Source organism: Sphaerodactylus townsendi, linkage group LG09 (genome assembly GCF_021028975.2).
Source record: "Sphaerodactylus townsendi isolate TG3544 linkage group LG09, MPM_Stown_v2.3, whole genome shotgun sequence".
NCBI lineage: Eukaryota > Metazoa > Chordata > Lepidosauria > Squamata > Sphaerodactylidae > Sphaerodactylus > Sphaerodactylus townsendi.
Window position 1 is genome coordinate 54,495,436 of NC_059433.1, and position 18,553 is coordinate 54,513,988.

Genomic DNA, 18,553 nt, shown 5'->3' on the forward strand with positions numbered 1-18,553 from the left:
TCTTGCCTCCTTCCCCCCCCCTCCATCTTGGCTCTAGGCCTCCTCTTCCCACAGCCCTGTTATCTTGGCAGCTTGCCTGGTGCTGCACCAAGCAGGCACAGCCAGGCCTCCCTTCCACCCCCTACATCCACTTACTTAACAGCCTGGAGCAACCCCGAGCATCCACCACTGCAGCGGAGAAGCCTGGGAGCTACTTCTGGCGTCTGCCACTGACATGACCAGGCTCGGCTGCCTGTGACAGTAGCTGAAAAGTGTTGTCTGCACATAACAGACAATGCTCTTTTAAAAAAATGTGGGATTAAAAACTGTTATTTTAAATTTCAGTTTTTTCCGCAGACCCAGGGGGTCCCCTGAATTGGCAGCAAAACCTGTTGGCATGAGTGTGCCCCCATCTGCAACTTTAAGTATCCACAGGCCAAGGACACATTTTAGAATTAGATACATACATACAAATACACTTTTACTGTTTATATATGTTACATATGGTAACACAGAGAGTTACCGTATATAACATATACATATGGTTGGAATGAAAATTTCTTTTTTGAGTTGGTAAAGGGGCCTCCATTAGTTCAGAAACACTAAAGTTAACTCTAAGGTGTCTCACTGTACCTCTGGGTAGCCACAGGTTGATGTATTTTACATACAAAAACTCAGCAAGGGAGCATGTTGCTTAATGGGGAAAAAATAAATAATTCTACTGGGCAAGGACCAAGTCTTGGGTAGACTCAAGTGACTTTTTGGCTCTCGAAAATGAAAATACAGGCCTTCTATTACTGTAGCTATTATTGCATTTTGGGCATTTTGAACAATAAAACCATTCAAATTGTTGTTTTTTTAATGGAGGGGAAAACACAGAAGTTTCTGAAAGTCAAAAGAAAAACTTACTTCAACAGCTCATAGTTCTTTTCATTTAATCTTACAGCATTCTCTCGCCAAAATTTCTCAGATTTGTGCACAGGACTCCACTCTAGTCTTCCCGACTTGAGCTCTGAACTGTACTCATCAAATGAGCTGCAAGGAAGAGAGAATACAAAAGGCAGAAAAAGAAATCTACTGTTCATAAAGGCCATCACAAAATATGGTAGGATGAGCACAAACTGCAAAGCTCTACTGAAGTTTGTGGATTTGTGTACTTCATTTGTATTCTACACCTTTCTCCTCAATACAGACCCAAAGCAGCTTATATCGATCTACTTCTCACCATTTTACCTGCACAAGACCACTGGGAGGAAGGTTAGACTGAGCGCACATGACTGACCCAAAATCATCTGCCCCACTTCCAAGGCAAAATGGGCATTCCATCCTGGATCTCCCAAAATTTAAGTCCAACCCTCTGACCACCGCAACACACTGACTCCCTTCAGATTTAAAAAAAAGAAAGGTTCCACTGAAACTGGTTCTGGTGGGTTTTCCAGGCTGTGTGGCCGTGGTCTGGTGGATCTTGTTCCTAACGTTTCTCAGTGTGTAACAGACTTCCCTCTGTGATACACCTCTGAAGATGCCAGCCACAGATGCAGGCAAAACGTTAGGAACAAGATCCACCAGACCACGGCCACACAGCCTGGAAAACCCAGCACAACCAGTTGAATCCGGCCGTGAAAGCCTTCAACAATACGTTCCACTGAAAGCGTCCACAGTACTTAAGAAGCTCTGCAAAGATTACTAAAGAAGTTACAAGGTATCATTTAGAGACACTCACTATGAGCATTTGCAAATACTCCAACTTCTCAGTTAAGAGGAAACACAGACATATAATAGTGTGATGAGAATGATGTTAATGGCCTTAAGGACTACTGACACCCAAGTGATCCTAGGAAACAACAAAGATCTTCACTGGAGGATCTGCTCTGTGCGCTTCCCCCCTCTCATGTGGAAGTACAGAGCCTAGAGGCCGCTACCATTAGAAGAACCAGCTGCCTGCATTTGCCTGCTTGGCATGTACTCCTCTGAGCTTGAGGCTCTGGATGAAGACAACTGGGTTTTTCCAAAGCTTTTGTGGTAGATAGTATTGGGGGAGGATTACCTTCTCATAACTCTTGACTTTCTGATATTGCATTGTTGACATACTGCTGACCACTGGTTATGTTGGGGGGCTGAGGGTGATCAGTACAGAAGAAAACCTTAAGTATGTTACCAGATTAAAAACACAGTTATCCAACTAACCACTCATTAGAATAAAGGACAGAATCTCGTTAGTGAAAGTTTCCTCAATTACCTTGTAACATGAGGCTACTGGATGTGAAACTCCCTGTAACAAACATTCTCATTAAACAAACTGTTTGTTTGTTCAAGAAAAATAAGTGCTTAAGGCTATGCATCTTGCTGACAGGTGCTATTGAATCGTGCTGTAGAGAATAGTTAGTTGTAACACTAAAGTGACCAAATGCCCACAAGCAGGGCATTAATATGATCAACTGGGAACTATAATTGGTACCTCCAAGTTCGTCCTAGCTCAGAATGCCATTGCGCTAAGAAATCAGTGCACTTACATTTTCAGGCTGCTTGTCTGCTTATCAGTCTTTACAAGGATCAGATAATATGAGCCTCTGCCTGAAAAAAAAGTCACAACCAACACACACACTACCCATCTAGATTCATTTCAATCTGTGTTTAGGCTGGGTTATGGCACTGAGACTGCTTTGCTTTGTTGATGACGAAAGACAAGACTGAGGACTTGGCTAATTCCTCTTGATCTCTCACTAGCTTTTGGTGGCAGTTAATATTTTATTGGGGGGGGGCTCTTTGAGTTGGCTCTGTTATTTTCTAGGAATAGGTTCCAGATGCTAGTATTGGGCAATTACTACTTGACTCCCTGACAGTAATCCTGTGGATTCCCACAGGGGTTCAACCTTATCACCCATGCCTCTCAACATCTGTATGAAACAGCTGGGTGAAGTCAGCAGGAGGCATGGAATTCAGTGTCACCAACATACAGACAGCACCCAACACTGTTTCACCCTCCCCAGGTGATCCAGGCTTGGAATCAGAATGGAAGGTGAAATTCCTATAGACAGGATCACTTTGTTCCTGTTGAGATTCGCTGCTTGAGGACAATTCTGGATGCCCAGGAAGCAGCTGGATGCCCAGGAAACTCCAGCTGGTACAAAATGCCACAGACTCTTGTCTAGTGTAAATAGGAACAAATACACAATATCGCAACCATAAAACAACTGCACTGGCTTCCTATTTTTTTCCTCAGGTCAGTTAAGAAACAGTGACATCAACCTTGTCAGTCCTAAATGTCATGGGCTCCATTCACTAAAGAGTCTGCTCCCACAGAGAACCTTCTCCCACATGCATGGAGATCATCCAGGAAAGCTCTGCTCCAGGTTCCATTTTGTAGGGAGACCCAGATAAGCTTTACATGCAGCAGGTCTTTCTTCACAGGTGACCCAGAATCCTAGAGATTTTGGCCTTGAAAGGTTGGTTTGGTTCCATCTATACAGAGCTGTTCTACTAATCAAGAAAACAGAATATCTAAGTGAATGACACATCAATGAGTTTGTTGTCTGAACAACAGACAACCCTCCCGGTCAACTGCAATCTGAATACCTGAACTCATCTTTCATGATTATTGTGACTTTAATGTTGTTTAAAGATGTAAGGATGGCTACACCCTAACTTCCACTTGGATGTTTTTGAAAAGAAGCTAAGAAATCTAATAAATCAATAAGCATACAGATTCTGTTACTAAACACCACAGGCAAATTTACCTGAGGTCCTGGACACTCTCCCCAAGTTTCTCCAGTAGAAACTTGATATCCTCACTTATGTCTTCATCATCATATTTCTGTTGCTCCAAGTTCTCCAGCTGCTTTAAAACTTTGCACTGGATCATAGCAAGAGCATATTCTTGGCGGGTTTCTCTTTCAGTAGACTTTTCTAGAAGATTCTGGAGAGAAAACAAGTCATAAAACTTCTTCACGAAAACCCTGTTACCAGCGTTAACGAATACTTGTTAACTTCTCTGCAATAACCCAATCAAAGGGTACTGTATATGGGAGTTTTCCCAATCACTTGTAACTAGTATACTTGAAGATGGCCCATCAAAATAAGCTATGGAAATAGGGGGAAGGAGCTGAAACAGGATGGTGTACTGCAGATCAAGCAGAGACTACCCTTCAAGATACTTTAACTATTTCAATTGTTGAGCTTAGGAAGACATTATTAGGGCAATGGCACTGACTGAACAATTTGTGAAAGTCACACTAGCAGTTTCCATCAATCAAAGGAACCACATTCCCAGCATGTGGTCTGCACCTCAGGGAAGCTTGCTGCTTTCCTATTCTTCTGGCAGCTGCTGTTCAAAGGTGGGGCCCACATGCTAAGCACAAGCCCCACTGTGCACGGACCTTACCCACTTTTTTTGAAACATAGAGCCAGTGCCACAATGTGGAACAATGCTCATTAAAAAGCTCTATTATACCAACTGACACCATTGGCCCACCCAGTACATTATCAACCATTCTGATTGACAGAAGCTCTCAAAAGCCACAGGAAAAGAATTGTCCATCTCTATACCTGCTATCTGAGACCCTTCAACTAGAGGTTGGTGGGACTGAACTTGGGACTTTCTGCATACAAAGTATGTGTTTGACCAATGAGCAACAGGACCTCCTGGCCTTCCTTCCACAGCAAGAATGTTTCTCTGTATAAAGGCTTTCTGGTCCACACCTAGAACTTACCCGGAAGGCTGCAAGGATGATCCTGGTTACTTTCTCTTTCACAGACTCCTGAAGAATGTCTGACAGGACGGGGACAATATTATAGCGCCGCAAATATTCACACATTTGAGGACTAAATGCCAACAGCCAGATAGAGAAAATCATCTGATACTGGAGCTGGAAACCACATTTGTTACTGAGCACACCCATGATACTGGAGGGGGGAAAGATCACATGAAAGTGTACCAGTTAGCAGAAGCAGAACCATCTGCATTTGTGACCTTAAGTATCCATGTTCACAACACCCTCTCACAATGCCACTTGCCACAAAAACACCCTTCAAAAGATTAAAATTTCACAAAATTTTCACAAAGCTGTTCTTTCTGTAATACCATTTGGAAGATTTCAGTCTAAGTATCAGTTTACTGAGCACTAAAATGTCAACTTGTGAAAAGGTTCCCTCATGATTCAGCAGTCAGAATCTAAAGCGCCAAATGGTAGACACTTATTCAGTCCAAATCGTCATGGGAAGTTTTGAGAGGACTGCAGCTGCTCTAGGATAGTAGAGAAAAGCTCTAAAATTTCAATCAGAATTGCAAATTTGAAAAGGTAGTTCCATTTCAAGGTTTTATGTTACTATGCTTTCTACACACAGTTAGTGGGGAAGCAGGTCTGGAAGAGGCAATGAACTTCTATGTTGCAGTCCAAACTTGTTTTACATAAGGAACATAAGAAAGAGGTTTAAGAACCATAGTTTTCCCATGGAGACCATAATTCATCTGCTGTGTAACCCTAAGCACTGACTCAAAAGTAAGTCAACTAATGGCATGTACCTTCTAATAAGTGCACATGAATGCAAGGTTTTGTTCCTGTGACTATAGATGAAGTTGTATGTGCACTACAAACAGTTCCTAAAATCACCATGGCTTTCAGAAATGGGACTGGGAATTATCAGGAGAGGCTACTGAAAGTTCTGTTCAAGACCCCTAGTTCCCATACAGAACTATTGTTACAGTTGCTCTGATGTGAAAATAATGCAAGTTTGTTTGCCTGCGGGGGTTATCAGAGCCAAAATATGACGAGGGATGGGTGGGGTATAAAGGTAATAAAATAAATCCCCAGCTGCAATAAAGGAGCAGAGTGACAGTTTTAGGGTGATACATGACTTGGAAAATCCAGCCAGGCAGTGCAACATTCACTACACTAACCAAAATCAATACACCTCCTCTAAACTGTCACCTTGCTTCTAAGAGACCAGGCTTTAGCCACAAGGCACCAAGCGACAAAGTGCCCTAAACACGAACTATGAAGTAGGGGACCAGAAATGGAGAGAAAGCCCCAAAGTGTCATTGGTCCATACCAAGGAATACTCTCCAGTCTGCAATCACAGAAACAGAGGTACACATTGTACATCATTGTCAGGTCTTTTTCTTGGCCACCCCTCACCCGAGAAACATGGGAAGATGGTCAGCAAAATCTAAGTTAACTGCATAGCCTGTTTTATGTTTGTTTTTCTCTAGCCAATTCTAGAGTAAGAGGGACTGCCTTGAGTGAGCAATTCCTCTCCATGTGAACTCATAGACTGCTAAGCTAAGCAAGGAGGAAGAGATTCAGTGGGGAGGGAGGGTAGAGCGACAGCCAGGAAAGAAAGCATACCTAGCCAAGGGGACCAGGCACAATCTTTTCTAGAACTATACCAGAAAAATTCCAATAACTGGAATCTCTCTGGTGGTGGCTACCATTGTAGATCAGATCCAGCTGGGCAAGAGAAGCCAAAACTGGATAGAATGTTCCCCACAATGCCCGGTTCCTCAGCAATGTTGCTCAGACAACGACTGAAGGGGCAGGTGGAAGAGAATGAGCTGGATGATATGGGAATGAGGTCATGGTAACTATAACACCCAGAATTATCCGAAATGAGTATCACTTTGTTTTAGGATATACATGTAAACCTGCTTTACAGGATTTTTCTTAAAAGCCAAACTCAACACTATAATCACTTGGAAAATATGCCATTTATATAGAAGTAACTTCTTCTGTGCATCCAATACTTACCAATTTACCCCATCAGATTCTACCCATGCAAAACGATATTCATTGACCCTGAGCATCAGCTGCAGACATCCAGCAACACACTGAACATATTGTGAACTCTACATGAAAAATAATAAAATACTGTAAGAAATCCTAATTTACCATTCCATTGTGCCAAACCAGCGAGGACAGTTAACAGGCAAACATCTTGGCCTCCTTCGTGGGAATATATAATCATTGCTAGTGTCTGCTGTTTTGCCACAGCTGGATCCAGTTGCTATTGCAAAAGCCTCCTCAATCTTGTTTACCAACTCAAGCAGACAGGCTATTAATCAACTTATTTATCAGTACTTGAACTTAAGCTGGTTGCACATAGTGCTTCAAAAGAAATGTGACTAGGCCTGACTGAAATACATTTCTAACAGCATAATACATTCTGAACACCTCAAAAAGCAGGATAACATCAATGCCACATCCAAGCTTGACTCACTGAACAGTATTTTTTCTGAGCTGAATCTTCTTGCTGGCAAAAGGGAAGGTGAGCCCCTTCTATCAACCAAAAAGGTTGTGCCAGGGATTGTGGGACCCGTTGGACAAGAGCCACACAGGACAGAGGCTATGGGATTGGGAGAGACTGTGGAAAAGCTGGAAGGATCTAACCATTTGTTTTCTTCAAATTTCCTGTCTCTTCCAGGTCAGTCTGATTTATAAAAAATTAATGGAAAATACACCACGATCAGCACATACAACTTATAAAATAATTACTGAATTTGCTAGCAAACTGTGTCAACTGAAATGTGAAAAAACAAACAGAGAAATAATTATCAGCTTAAAATACTATTGATTGCAGATTGTGATAATCCTCTCCCATTGTTATACAAATAGCAGGAAAGCAAAAAATATGCAGCTGAAGACACATGATTTAATGGGTCATGTTTCACTTTAAGAAGCAAGATGTATCAAAATTAAAAGCATATGTTATGTAAGGCTGCAACTTTGTATTACAAAACATATTAGAGAACTGCTACTACTAACACACCCTCTCATCAAAGTCATTTTCCTCCACAGCTTTCACTGGATCCTTGAACTTCAAGTCAAGTAGCCATGATAATGTTTTCTACAGCATGATCTCCAGGTAGGAAAAATGCTAAACATCATGTGAAGTGAGACATCAGCATCTGTTTGGCTGAAAATTCACTGCTTGGAAGCATTCAGAGAGAATCCCGATGGCACAGTCCTGCTATTGGGGCTGCCTGAAACTGCTGATTTACCAAAATGCTTTGAATTACTAACCTTGGTACACTTTAATTTTGTTTTCACTTCATCAGTATTCCAAGTTTATAGTAGTGCTTCGCTAAAGTGGAGCAAAAGGAACTTTCCCCACTAACCCTACTCCCACCTTACACTCAGATTATTTCAGTGTGAATATGAGCTCAGATCAGCAAGTGGAACACATGTAAGGTACACCTACCTTCCCAATCATACACAATAATGATATATACATGAACCTGGTACAAGTCCCCACTAGAAAAACCTCCTATAGCATAGCTCTTTTCCTGTGGTAAAGAAACTGCTGGCTTAGGTTACATACTTGGCTTAAAAAGAGCACACCTGATCAGGCAACTGTAAGGGAGGTCAAAGTAGCGAAGCACCACTATCTAGGGCAGGGGTCTGCAACCTGCGGCTCTCCAGATGTTCATGGACTACAATTCCCATCAGCTCCTGCCAGCATGGCCAGTTGGCCATGCTGGCAGGGGCTGATGGGAATTGTAGTCCATGAACATCTGGAGAGCCGCAGGTTGCAGACCCCTGATCTAGGGTTATGGAATTATGAAGGGTTATGGGTTCTCAGGGTTATGGAGACCAACATGAAATTGTGCAGAAACCCTAAATACCTCTATAAAGTAGATCTCAAGGTAAATCACCCAAAAGCTGAATTGCAGCCAATAGGCCAGGGGTAGGGAACCTGCGGCTCTCCAGATGTTCAGGAACTACAATTCCCATCAGCCTCTGTCAGCATGGCCAATTGGCCATGCTGGTAGGGGCTGATGGGAATTGTAGTTCCTGAACATCTGGAGAGCAGCAGGTTCCCTACCCCTGCAATAGGCCCTCTGATGCCCAGATCAGCTCAAAAGCAACTTACACCAAGAAGTGTCAGGCACCAGATTAAACTTGCTCCTTACAAAAAGTTTAACAGCAATTTGAATTCCCACTCTCCCATGGAAACTTGCTGAATGACCTTGGACCACTCACATACTCTCAGCCTTGATCTTGGCAAGTATTTAGGCAGCACTTTACACAAACTGACACACAGTTTGTAATCCTCCTTTTCCACATCCTGAAAGTAGATTGCTGTAGTTTGTTTTAATCATGGTCACTTTCTCCTTCAAAGCCTCAGTACGATTGAAAGGATGCTCTGAATAATCCAATAATAAAAATTTTAATGGACGTGACCCCTCCTCCCCCTTCCAAGAATATATTATGCAGCTTGTATTGGATTCTATACTTTTATTTCTTGGAGACATCTAGTGGCAACCAATGGCATGTCACTATTTGAATGCCGCCTTAGTATCTTCAGCTTTTTACAATTGCTTATCCGTAAGCGTTACAGTAAGCCAATACATGACAAGTGAAGTCAAAGCTGAAAGAGTAGTTTTTATGAAATGCAAGATTTGCATAACCATGACTCTTATGTACTTTGAAGAACTAAACATCACTGTTTCCACTACCGAATAATCAGAGAGCTGGCTTTTAAAACATGAGCACTGTTCCAGCCATGCCCTTGAAAGACAGAATCTATGAAAGGCTGGGACTTCAGAGTAAACATACTCATGAACTTCAAATTGAGTTATAGTAATTTACACACTCCTATTTTTACTGGATGAATCCCTTGCCTAGCAGTAGGCTCCTCCCTCACTTTAACACAGGGATCAGACTTATTTTGTCACCTGATGTACTCAAGCTAAAGGTTACATCCCAACACTGGCAAAGTTGCCATGCTGCTCTATGGACCACCTGGGTCACCTGGACAACAACCGCGTGTTTACTGCTCAGACAGCTGGTTTCAAATGTTTAAGAGCTACGCATTGAGTTTACAGGGTCCAAACATCAGAGTACGACTATATTTGCTTTGTGGAAGGCCAGCTCAAACACAAGAACTCTGAATATATATTTGAATATGGATTTTTCCAAGAGAATGCCTAGCACCAGTTCCTGCCATTTGTGAAACTGCCCGCAAAAAGAAACCTGTCAAAATACACAAGATACTTACATCAGTTCCTGGTTCATTAGCACTTCCAATACCACGTAGTTTCTAGTAGATAAGGAAAAGGTTAAGTTCTAAAGATTCTCATTGACGTGCACTAGGAGATAATCCTACATATATTACGCTACATGCACAACCTAACAGATACACAAAAAGTATGGAGCATTTTTTCTATCCGTACCAAACAGCAGCACAATATATCAGAATTATAGATCTGGTAGTCCACATATTGCTTCCAAATGGGTTGACTAAGCACAGTGATTCTGAATTAACTGTGAGGCATGGCCTGGATTTAAACTAGAATTTTCTGGTGCTCAGATCTAGCTGCCCTGGCTATAATACTGCATTATCCATGATAGAAAATTTTTCAGTAATTAAGGCTAGGCAAATTACGATTTTCACATCATACCACTAACAGTTTTGATTGAACTTAAAGAAATTAAGAGATCAATCCGATAAGATGGTCTTCTGTGCAAGTTCCATTAAGATTAAATCAAGTTTGTTCCATAAAATTTCCCACTGAATATGCTGTTTACCTTGTCATCCCAAGCATAGCTGTAGCCTTCTTCACTTGCTGACTTAAATTAGAAGCTGTAATTCTCTCTGTGTGTGTATATATATAATATATATAAATAAAAATACACACATACACAACACGCACACACACACACAATAGTACTGCAATATCATTATCTACCTGTGAACTCAGCTGGGTTTTAATCCAATTGAAGTAGTAGTTCAAGTCACTGCCTTCCATCAGTTCTCTTCCCCAAGCTGCCAGCTTAGCAATAATTCTGGCCGCCTGAAAGAAAATGCAGAAAATGAAAACTTCAGCCTCCCATACCAGCAGACATGAAATAACGAATCCTGAGAAATACTTCAGCTAAATATGAGCTCCTTTTTAAAAGGGAAACATAAAAAGATAGTCAAGGATTCGTTTTAAAACATGCAACAAATATCTCTCATATTTTTTGACGCAAAGACAAAGGAAACTCAATTTCTCCTATCAGATAAGAAGCCCAAAATTACAATGGAAGTGGCTGAATTTTTAGCTTATGTGGCTATACGAAGGAACTTTAATTAGTGTACACAGCACAGCTTTTGTATTTGTTACAGATTTTAAATGCTTCTTTTTTATGCCATTAAGGGTATTTGTTTGTGGTTATTGATCCAAAAAATTGATGCACATCAACCTGCATGGCCTTTGTCTATGAGAACACAACATCGCAAGCACTCTCTGACTTCTCCCTTCAGTGGACTGCATAATCAAAAGAGTGGATTCTTTGACAGCAAGCTCAACTGCGATGAGCCTTAAAGAATATAACCAAGGAGCCTGACTATCAGTCCTTCGCCAATATCATTGGGTTCTATTTACTTGTTTCCTTGTAGTCTGCTCTTTTCAGAGAGAGACTCAAGTTGGAGGGCATGAGAACTATTTTAGCTCATTTTGGCTAGTCAGAGCCTCAGCTGCTGCTTGCCAGTTTGAAGTGGCAAGTGTGAAGCCCCAGCCCCAGATTTACCTAGGACCACATGTGTTGGCCAGGCTCAGGAGGTGGAGCGGGAGGCTGCTGGGCCAGCCCGACACTGGTGACATGGCTCCTTGCTCTTCTGGGAGCAGAGTGGGGGTGGGTGGGGTGGGCCAGCTGGATGGTCCTGATGAGAAGGGTCATGGTCTGGGTCTACCCCACTTGAGCAAAATGCATAGGTAAGAATTTTAAAAGCAAGTTGCTTTTACAGCTGGGGAAGGGTCCAAAAGCATGCAGTCAAGTCCTTCAGAAGGCTGGAGTTCAATAAAGGTTAGTTTTAAAAAACCATCAGTTTACAACTACGAACTTCTCTAGCTTGAGTAATGACAGAGATATCGCATTCTTTTTCTATTACAGCTATCAAATGATGGCTTAATTCAAACAGCTCAAGCCAGTCCAAACACCACTACCCAAAAGTGCTCAGGTTAAGACTTGGATAACTCTTCTGAGACAGAGTTGCAAATGGTGGGAAGCCACTGAGAAGTCGTCACTTCTCCTTCCTTGGAAATGGTTAGTATGCGGTTGGATTCTTTCAACACAGCTCTTAGTTATACCCTCAAGAGCTGGCAGGATGAGCTTTTCCATTTAACATACTGCAAACTAGAGACTTCCTGAACTGTTTCAAAGCTCCATACAATCTAATAGTGTGTGGAACTGCCTTTCAAGAGACTCTGACCTCCTCCCAAATTCAGGCTATCTGACCAATAGGAAGCTTACCATATGCACTGTGAAAAGATCTTGACGGTTCAACATGGGCAGGAAGTAGGACCAGGCAGTGTTCTTGCCTCTTTTTGCATAGTCAAAGAAAATACTAACACGTTGGTGATTTTCCTGTAAGAAATGATAGAGAAGACAGAGAAGTGTGCAGTTGTTACCAGACTATGATGAGGCAAAGTGCTTCAAAATGATAAAGACATTTGGGAAAAGCTGCATAAATAGAGGCATTTTGTTAAGCGAATATAAGGCAAAGTACTAGCACAAAGAGCAAGCAGAGGAAAAACTATCCCATGAAGAATACTTGCCTAGCAAGCAGCACTGTTGGCAGGACAGGGGCAGATCTGGAATTCATTAGAGCAGGCAACCATTTTCTGGGCTTTTGACTCATAGACAAGAATCCTCTTGCATTGATCGAAAAACTCAAATCAGGTAAATGAATGTGCCTATTCCCCCTGGTATGGATGATTCCACAGTTGGAATACTGTCTTCCATCCTCGCATCTCACAAAAAAGCCAGGAAAACATAGCAGAGGGGGGGAAATCTGAGGATTTGGGAAAATTACATGTTTTGGAAGAATAGAGGGGTTTGTTTAACCTACAGAAAATATGCCAGTCAACGCTCGATAAAGATCTCGATGTGCATCAAGCTGTCCTATGAAAGATGATGCTCAGCTGTCTTGGTCAGTCATGCAGCACAATATAATAAATGGGGAGAACATGCTGCGGATCAGAGGCAGGTACAGCTGAAAGCATTAGGATACATGAATGTGATGAGCACACGAGATAAAGTATTGGTTTACTTTGGCCAGCAGGATTTGAACCGCAAGGCAAAAGGGCTGTGAAGACTCTCTGCAAGTCACTATGCGGGTATATCCCAGTATGCCCATCCCATGACAGCACATGGTAAATGCTAGAACTGGTCACCACCTCTATTATTCTAGTTGCAAGATTCCCAGAGGCATCTGACTGGATGCTGGGGGGAAAGGACACTGGGTTAAATAGACCTTAGTATGATCCTGAAAGGTGTTTCCTACGTTCAGCTTCAAGGTAGGATTTCTGGGCAGGAGACTCGGGGACTCAGAAGATCCATAGCCTAAACATCAGTGTTGGCATTCTTGTCTAGAACAAACCTAAGATATTACGTAGTTATTTTGGTCTTACGATTGACCTACATGTGATCTTATACCATCTCAGATTCTCCAATTAATCACCATGATTCACATCAAGAATTTAGCATATCAATTATTTCAGCAATTTTTTTCACTGTTCATAACAAAATATATTGTAAATGCACTACAAATTTTTATTGTAATGAAGATATTCTCATCAGAAAAAAAAATCCGTTTCCTGATAACAAGAACTGGTTTTCTCATATAGACATGTACAGCTAGGTCAAGGGGAGTTCTCATTTTCAGCCAGGAATATTTCAGTTTATTCAAACATGTTCCAGGCATATTCATGTTCTGGGCATATTCATCAAAAACAAAAAGTACAACCTTAAACATGAAGCTGACTCCTCACCATGGAGTCTCAACTGGCCCTGGCCAGTCCCCCTCCAAATACAAAATGCACTGTAAACATAGTAGTTAATACCCCTGAGTTCACAGTTTCCTCTCTAGTAAGTTTGCTTTGGACTGCAGCCAGCGTTATTTATATGAAGAAACATAAAAACACATGGAAAGCGGGAAGGACCAGGCACATACTGAATTGATTCACTAGTTCAGAGGGCAGATTACTATTTAAAAGCTTTCAGTCGATCGTGTTTCCAATTAATTGACAAGTTTAACAAAGTATTAGTGACCTTTTAAGCAGTTTTGAAGCACAGCTAGTGTGTCCTAATGAAAAACTCTCTGGGAGTGCCTCCGTTGGTACACTAATTGACAATCGTGGCTGCCATCTTACGTAACAATGAGTGGATATGCTACTAAGGATCATAAAGCCTTCTTCCCATTAAACTAGGAAACAACCTTATCTGTAGATAATTCCCCAACTTATCACTAACAAGAGATATGGGGTTTGTTTTTAAAATCTTGACAAACAAGTGTCCAAGCCCTATGCTGCAAACTGGTGCTACCTTCCTCAACACACTAATACTTATCAATACAGTGGAACCTCGGCTTTCGTTGGTAATCCGTCTGAAAAGAATCGATGAAAACCGAAACCTATGAAAACCGAGGCAAACTTTTCCATAGGAATCAATGTAAATCCAATTGATCTGTTCTAGGCACTCCCAAAAACATGCCAAAAACACATTTTTGGTGAATAAACATAGTGTTTGATGCTGAAAACAGTAACAAACAATAACACTAGGACCAGCTTCAGAGCCAGTGGACCAATGTCGCACCAGAAAGCTGTCCAAAGAGGTCTGTTTCTGACGCCTCTTTAAGATTTGTCTGAAATTGGACAAGACATTGTCATTAAACAGGTTGCATACATGGCCTGCAACAGGTTTGCCTGGGTGATTTTTTCCACAAATGCCTTCACCTTACAGCAAATCGATGAAAACCGAGAAAAAAATTTCACTGAAAAAATCGATGAAAACCAAAACCAATGAAAACTGAAGGCAATGAAAACCGAGGTTGCACTGTAACTATCTACACAAAGTTGATTCTATGGATAGATTTAAGTTTGTAGCCTACCACACCATTAAAGTACAAAATGGATAACAAGGGGGTGGATCCAGTCAGCCTTTTCATGCAACCTAATTCCTTTCAATGCTCCATCCCACATGGCTTTGAGCTATGCAGGTCACATGATCTCCAGCATGGCTTAATAGGGAGACCCTGTCTCAGGGGACCCTTTCTTCCCTTTTTTCAGCAGGCAAAACGCTAAGCTAGTTTTAAACTCTTAGATTTCAAAACAGCTTACAAATATAGAGCAATATAAATTAGTAAAACATATATCCAAGCCCATTATGCATGGGATACTTTCCTCAGGGTTCTGCACTGAGCAGTGGGCTTATAATGGGGTTTCCTTGCATTTCTGTTTACGCATGGGGAGGCACTCACTCATGGCCGAGCAGTTTTTCTGCTGAGAACGCTCCCAGGTCTGCTTTCCTCTGGCTCTCTTACCCCTCCTCATCAACTCAGCCTTAAAGGCACAAGTTTCATCCCTTATCTCAAGTTTACTGGCTTTATAAAAGCCTTTTAATTACTGTTATATCAATATTGCTGTTATTGCAGTCCTTTCCAAAAATAATCTCCCCCCAACACACACACACAAATGAAAGAGGCAAAGCAATTCCCGGGACTACACATTGCTGAAGAAGGGGTTCCTGTCATAGAGCTAGTATTCTCTCCCCATCCCATCCACACACACACACACATCCTGTTGCTGCTGCTGCTGCAGGAGGAAACAGAGGCTTGTTATTTCAAAACACTCCCTGTTATTATTATATTGATATCTCAATATCAGAATTTAGATGTCTGGGGTATAAGAATGGATGTCTTTATCACTGCTTTCCCTTGTGGAGGTTATGTAGATTATTCAGGTTGAAACAACAGCAATAAGCCTGTGTGGTTGAGCTTCTTTTCTTTGAAGGGTGAAGCTAGGTAGACTGGCTGTGGGCTGAGGGAAGATATTTAGGGCAAATCTGCACCACTCTGACACCAAGGCAAATTAAAGTTATATTAGAAGCAGTGTCGCTTGCCATGGAGAGAACTGAATGTGAAAGCTGGCTTAAGGAAATATGTCCATAAAAGAAATCTTGCAGTGAGAGACATTCACTTTCACTGAACAGCAGAAACCTTGTGCATAACTGGCCATTTTGCAAAAATATCTACAAATCTATCTCCAGCACAGAAAAATATACTTTACAGGAAGGTTATTAATGACTGATTGAATTCAACTTTTAAAACCTTCCAAACCTACTACTGGTATGATATTTAGAACTGCCTAGCCAGTTTTCTCCTGGAAATTTTTCCACTCACAGTTTTCCAAAGACGAATGCCTGCAAAATCCCTTTTGAAGGGATAACCTCAAAAGACTCTCCTCTGGAATTAAAAAAAATTAAAGGAAGGGATATACAGATGGTACTCATTCAGAAGATCTTACCCTAAAAGATATGGAACTTGATTGACATCAGTGCCCAGAACATAACAGTGGAGTTCCATAAAGATAAGTATAGCCTGGTTCTTCCAGCTTTTTCACATCATCAATTGGACTGTTAAGGAAAGTTTCTGAACTGTCTGCAAAGGCCATTCCATGCATAGTACATTACAGTAATCAAAACTAAAGACTACAATGGAAGGCAGGCCAAGAATTCAGTAGTTCCTATAAACAACAATGAACTTGCACAATGCATTGTACAACAAACAATGAACTTGCACAACACATTTAGAATTAGGTTCCTGAGGCAAATGGGTACATGGAATAGCATTATTTATTTCCATTTAACTGTAGTTATATATTAACAATATATTATCAATTTATGTCACGTCTTAAAGTTTAGTCTTGAACTTAGTTTGCTCTATTTGAAGTGACAAGAATTCTGTTCAATGGGTTATGACTTTAAAAATGCAATAACATGTCACTTTTTAAAAAGTTAACTAATTCATTAATGATCTGAGCCATTCTCATTTGTACCTACAAGTTCACCCTTACTTCACTTACTATACTACTAGTACATTCTACAGGTTTTTTTGTACACAGGCCGATATTAGATCCATATCCAAACATGCTGTGAAAGTAGAAAACAGCATTAGTTATTCACAAAAAGTGTATTGCGTTGCTCCTATGCAACATCCAGAAACTTCAGCAGAGAGAGCAAAGACGCTCCACACAAATCCCATTAAAATCAAATAAGGCTGCTTGCCAGGCAGCATCCCAGCCTTCTAAACCAACATTATGCAGAGAGCAAGTGAAAAGCCACCTACATTGAAATAAGACACCCACATATCAAGAAGTTAAACATTAAAAAGGTTAATTAACTTACCTGCAGCATATCATCAATCATAGTTAAAATGTACTGAACTGTCTGTTCCTTGGAGATATGAGTCATCAGGTTTATGAATGTTTTAGCGCACTGGAAAAAAAGTGTTTCAAGAAATTAAAGGATTAGCAACTGTTTTCATTCTCATCTTACCATACCGTTTTGAAAACAGAGGCAGCGAGAAAACATTTTTAAACATCTGAGCTTGTTTGACTGCAGTATTCATTTATTTACTGCGATTTATATCCAGCTTTTCAATTATTAATACCACACAAGGGAGCTTACCAGTAAAATTACATAAAACTGTCAAAGCGCTTAAAATGTATAGTCTGTAAAACAAAAACTCATCGTCTAAAGCAATAAGAAACCAACAGGGTCAAGAAGAACAGCAGCACTGAGTACTGTCGAAGGCTTTCACGGCTGGAATCACTGGAGTGTTGTGGTGTTTCCAGGTTGTATGGCCGTGTTCCAGTAGCATTTTCTCCTGATGTTTCACCTGCATTTGTGGCTGGCAGGTCCTCTGAAGATGCCAGGATGCAGGCGAAACATTAGGAGAAAATGCTACTGGAACACCGCCATACAGCCTGGAAACCCCACAACACTCCAGTAGCACTAAGCATTTTAAAACAGTTCCAGTTAGGAAACCCCAGATGTTTAAAATTCATTCTAGGAACCAGAATCAGTTCCTGGAATTCATGCAGAAAGGGAGAGATCTAACCATACTTCAGGGGTTTTCACTGTCTGATGGAAGCAATATAACAAATTCTCCCCCAAATCTCCGCTAGCCTCATATCCTGATGTGAGTGGGTCTCTCAGCAAGGGCCCACCAGGTAAACTCAGGTCCTGGGGAGGTTCTATGCTGGTCAAGTGGCCAAATAAAGAATCTGAATCATTCATCTAGAACCTGGATCATTCAAGTTCAATTAGTTTGGACTTGCATCATTCAAGGCTTTAAGGATCAAAATCTTTTAAAACCTTCAGTATTGTACTTCAATACAAGTATTGAATCTAGTGGGGACTTTCTTCCAACCACATGACTGCTGCAGACCCCGTTCGTTTGATTAGTCCTCCCAGAGCAGTGATGGTGAACCTATGGCACGGGTGCCAGAGGTGGCACTCGGAGTCCTCTCTGTGGGCACAGCATGCGCAGAGTTCATCATGTGGGGGGGTGGAAAATCACCCCCCCACACACATATCTAGGCTGACCTGGGCCAATGAGCACAACGTGCGCGCACTGCAGTGAACAGGGAGGACTCAGCTGGCGGGCCTGGTCACTGGTGCCTGTGCTCCGGGTGGCTGCTGCCCGAGGGGGGGGGGGCACAGAGGAGGCAGAGATGCTAGAGAGGCACAGAGCAGTGTGCGCAGGACTTTCCTCACCAGAGACTGTTGAGAAAACTCAGCAATGAAGGAATAAG

General features: G+C 41.6%; 1 protein-coding gene across 2 annotated transcripts in view; it reads right to left on the reverse strand.

The window, feature by feature from the left end:
• ATP6V1H (ATPase H+ transporting V1 subunit H) overlaps positions 1–18,553 on the reverse strand; it is a 52,383-nt gene that overhangs the window by 17,831 nt on the left and 15,999 nt on the right. For both annotated transcript variants that reach the window (XM_048507780.1, XM_048507781.1), the window contains exons 4-11: positions 17,142–17,231; positions 12,210–12,323; positions 10,664–10,768; positions 9,973–10,014; positions 6,723–6,820; positions 4,689–4,881; positions 3,717–3,895; positions 889–1,014 (exon numbers count right to left, since the gene is read on the reverse strand). In XM_048507780.1, coding sequence (XP_048363737.1) covers positions 889–1,014; positions 3,717–3,895; positions 4,689–4,881; positions 6,723–6,820; positions 9,973–10,014; positions 10,664–10,768; positions 12,210–12,323; positions 17,142–17,231 — 947 coding nt within the window. The remainder of the gene's footprint in view (positions 1–888; positions 1,015–3,716; positions 3,896–4,688; positions 4,882–6,722; positions 6,821–9,972; positions 10,015–10,663; positions 10,769–12,209; positions 12,324–17,141; positions 17,232–18,553) is intronic.